We start from the raw sequence: 4,693 nt of genomic DNA, 5'->3' as shown, positions 1-4,693 counted from the left end.
TCTCACCGGCCGATACGCTCCCACAGAGCGGGTCTCCTCAGGGTGCCGTCAACCAGACAGTGCCGGTTGGCGACCCCCAGGGGGAGAGCCTTCTCTGTTGGAGCCCCCACCCTCTGGAATGAGCTGCCCCCAGAGATCCGGTTGATTCCGGATCTCCCCTCCTTCCGCCGCGCCCTCAAGACATGGTTGTTTCAGCAGGGAGGACTGGCCTAGGGACATTTTAAATTGGTTTCTAATTAATTTTAAAATAAGAATAGGCCTATTGAATATATCTTTTAATTGATTTTAAATTTTGTAGATTTGTATCGATTGTTCTGTTTTTAATTGGCTGTAAGCCGCCCTGAGTCCACTAGGAGAAGGGCGGGATATAAATGCAATAAACTTGAAACTTGAAACTTGTCCAGCTTCAGTCCATTGTGCCAGTTATGACCATTCCTGGAGAAATAAGCCTTTCTGATAGAACTCACATTATTGGTCCCTTCTACACAGATTACTGCAATGTGCTCTAGATGGGGCAGCCTTTAAAGACTGCTGAGACGCTGCAGATGGTGCTGAGTGCTGCAGTCTACCTTTTGGCAAGCAAGAGCCATTGCATATCAGACATAACACTAAACAGGGCTCAATATAAAATCTGATATTTTTTGATCTATAAAGTCTTATATGGTTTTGAATCCAGGTAGCCATAGAACCATTTGCTTTAAACTCAGTGTCTGCCAGTATACCAGGTACGTGTACCGAACGTTTCTTCTCATATGAAATTCAGAGAAGAAGAAGAAATCTGTTCTTTTCTGTTATGACACTAACTTTCTGGAATATTCCCCTCCTAGAAATCCTGATGGCACCCCCTGCTATTCTGACTTTCAAAAAAGCTGCTGAAACTAAACTGTCCTTCGTCATCCAGAAAATGTAGCAATTACTATGATTAGAAGGTTCATAATTTAATAGTAACGTTATAGTATACTAATGAATCATTTTGATTGTTTTGGGTAAGTGGTATTGTTTTTAAGGCTAAATCAACTCATTTAGCAATGAGGTAGCATAAAATATAATTAATTAATTAATCTCCATATTGGTGATACTCAACTCCAGAACCTATAATAACCAACTCCAGTAGTTTTATATAAAGGGACAAAATGTGCTTTGTACAACAGAGCTGCCAGGGTATATACCCTGCCAGGGTACAAAATAGTATTTATTAAGATTATCCCTTCAAGTAAGAGAGTGACCATTGTATAGCAAGACTCTAGTTGCCAATTGGAAATAGTGGTCAAATACTGATGAAATGAAGCAGGATCAACAGTCACACTCTCTCTGTTTCTTTTCTGTAAGAAGTCACCAGTTTGGGCAACTATGGTTGATTCTGTCCTAACCAGACTTCAGCGCAGGCTGAAATAGGTTCAGATAATCAATGTACTTACAGACATTTTGATTGGAATGTAATTGTGTAGAACAATCTGCTGTGCAACAGCTTCTCAACATCAGAGGTTGTGAGGAATGTAAACACAAGACTACCATTATTAAAATTATGTTTTAAGAAGTTGGTGTCTAGCTCAGGGCAGTTCTCCCGTAACAAACAAGACAAATATCAAAAGTATCATATATACACTACAGTTCCCAGTGTAAGGACCAAGGTGATAAATAATGTAATGTGCTTGACAATGTAGCATCAGTATTGTATGACAATAAAATTAAACAGACAGTAATTAAATTTATTCCTCAGAAAGTATGTATGCTCTGCTAAAATCATAGTTTTAACTTAATCCCAAACTGACTTCCTCACCTTTCCCATAGCGTGGTTATGCCTGAAGCACTTTAAAAATGCTTGCAAGTTTCAATTTCACACATATAGTGATTTTCAACTTGAAATAATTCAGATTTGAAACATTTTGCATCCCTGCTCTTTTTTTGCAATAATTTAATGAGTTTTTATGTTAGTTTAAGGAGGACTGCCTATGGTAATATATTTAAGTTTATCATATCTTTGCTAGAAAACAAATAGTTGAATTTTCCCCTTCTCTCTCTGTCGTTTTCTCTTCTCACCTATGAATAACCTTTCTTCTTCTTTTTTATCAACTGAATGAGTACAGTAAAGAGGGGTGGCCACTACTCCAGTACATGCTCTTCAGCAAAATCCCCAGGTGAGCCATTCATGCTATGGCTTCATTTCACCACCTTGTCTCCTACATTTTTATTTTACTTTTTCTGTCCGTTGATCTATTCCTTTATCTTTACATTAAACATCTCTATGATTAGCAAAACAAAGACTTAATGGGCTTATTCCCCTTTTCCGTAAGACCTTGGAAAATAGTACATATATGTTAACATTATATTGTATTAGATAATTGATTTATTAAGATATCATTTAAGTAGATAATTACTATTAAAGATGTGTTAACCGAACTCATATAGCTAAATTTGTGGTTGGAGGCATACAGTTACAACAACAAAAATGAGGAAATAAATAAATAATGAAATAAAGCATATTTTATAATCTGCTTATGTAGAAAAGTATGTCAGAAATAAAAGTCCTATTAATTTGTGTCAGATTTATTTATCTATCAGTTGATAGATAACAGTAGTGGCTTCTAAGGACTTGATGAATGCAGCTGAATTAACTGTTTTGCTTACAGTATACAGTATAGGTTTATAAATAGAGTTTTGTAAATACAATATACAGTATAGATTTGTAAATAGACTTGTGAAAGATGCTAGTCCATAAAAGTATTTATTAGCCTTGTGAAAAGTTAATAGTCTGATTTTCATTTTAATATCAACTACAGAAAAGGAAAGTTTTCCTTCCTTTCTGTGTAGGATAAAGCATTATGACCACTTTCTTCTTCACTTACATGGCATTGCTTTATTTATTACTTCATTTCTATTAACTTGAAGAGTTGTTAAACATGAACTTGGTATTCTGAAACTGTTTCCAGTTTCTGGTTTCTGCCATTGAGTGATATGATTCAAAGTTTTGAAATATTTTGAAATATTGTAGGTAAGTAACTTTCAGAATAATATGAAAACTCTACACTTAAAATAAGAAGGAAAAATATTCATCATGCATTAGTGTCTTTTGGAGGGGGTTGTTTTGGTATCTGGAGATCCCCTTTTCCCTCTTGTCTTCCATTGCAATATGGCTTTTATTTTATGTGGATTAATCATTCACACCTCTGCGAAGCCAATTATAAAGATGCCTTTCAGAAGATTTTCCTTTTGTCAATTTATATTTTGTGCTGTTTGGAGTGATGCTGTTGAATTCGGTTAGTTGGCTCTGTTCCAGACTCCTAAAACTGACTGATTTTAGTTAAAAATTCAGTTCTGGCTCTTTATAAATGCAAGGAGAGTAAACTACTTGTTATTTTATTTTGTATACCCAATAGATACAAAAAACTTGTATATTCTGCAACTTGTTTGATAAAGATAGAGGCACAAGAGGAAGATATAGACACTTGCAAATGTGGTCTAAAAATAAAATGAATTTTCTAATTGTGGGTAGACTGTAGCTCTCCAAATTCCCAGTTACCTTCTCACATTCTGTGTGTTGTGTGCAGATCTGAAAAATGCCAAGGTCGAGAAACCTGTTCTTAATCACTGTGAAATGTAATGCTGATAGTTCAGAGAAAAAAGCCTAGTTTCTCTGCATGCATGTTGGCTGTAAATATTAAAGACTTTTATTTGTCTATTTATTTATTTATTTATTTATTTATTTATTTTATTTATTTATTTTATTTATTTATTTATTTATTTATTTATTTATTTATTTATTTATTTATTTATTTTAGATCTCGTTTGGCATATTCATCTTTGCAGACATTCACATAGCATAGCACTTGTTAAATGAATGTTCTGTTGCCAATTATAGATATTCTTTACAGAGCTCAAATGTGTAAGTTGTTACAAGGATTTCCATGGAAACTAAATACCTAGTTGACAGACTCATTAAAAAAAGCAACAGAACTATTGTTGAAAACAGTATGGCTCCAAAAGCATTTTCTTCTTTCTGGGAAATCATGAAAACACTAAAGCATAAATTATATCGTTGAGAGCATGGTTGCTATGTTCAGACACCTTATAAATAAACTATTGTTGGTAGATGTTAAGAGTGTGATGAAGCATTATAAAAAAGCTTAGGAAATCCAGTTAATAAAGGATATATTATTTCTGCATTTGTTTTATTTACAAGTATGTATGCCATCCACACCCGGATAGATTTGTTTTACTTTTTAAAATGTGTTTTTATGTTTTTAAGCCAATAACAAGAAAAAAGAAAAGCAATACGTAAAGATAATTATAATGCAAAGACATACATTTTCAAAGAAGGGCATTAAGAAAGTGAAAAATAGAATGAAAAAAATAAAAATGTAGCAATGAGCAGTTACAATTCTCTCTATATATTTATCTGATGTAAATAATATTCAAGTACATACATGTTAATTTCTAATAGTAATATAACCTTAACTATCTATTTAATCTACTGTCATTTGTGTAAATTAATTAATTTATTTATTTATTTATTGTTTATATTTATATCCCGCCCTTCTCCTTGCGGACTCAGGGCGGCTAACAACCAGATAAAAATGCAAATCCCAAAACTACAGATTAAAACATAATTAAAAACAAATATTACTAATTGGTCTAATTAATTTAAAATTACTTTAAAACCCCCATTAAAAACTTTCCCCTAGGCCAGTCCTGC

The 4,693-nt window shown here is 33.4% G+C and overlaps 1 protein-coding gene across 1 annotated transcript in view; it reads left to right on the top strand.

Moving 5' to 3' along the window:
• Positions 1 to 4,693, top strand: part of DCLK2 (doublecortin like kinase 2) — a 69,173-nt gene that overhangs the window by 29,879 nt on the left and 34,601 nt on the right. Inside the window, 1 exon segment of the mRNA XM_015816446.1 lies at positions 2,088 to 2,138. Coding sequence (XP_015671932.1) covers positions 2,088 to 2,138 — 51 coding nt within the window.

Source organism: Protobothrops mucrosquamatus, unplaced genomic scaffold (genome assembly GCF_001527695.2).
Source record: "Protobothrops mucrosquamatus isolate PMUCROS unplaced genomic scaffold, P.Mucros_1.0 scaffold453, whole genome shotgun sequence".
Classification (NCBI taxonomy): domain Eukaryota; kingdom Metazoa; phylum Chordata; class Lepidosauria; order Squamata; family Viperidae; genus Protobothrops; species Protobothrops mucrosquamatus.
The sequence above is the reverse complement of the archived record's forward strand: the minus strand, read 5'-3'. Positions and strand labels throughout refer to the sequence as shown.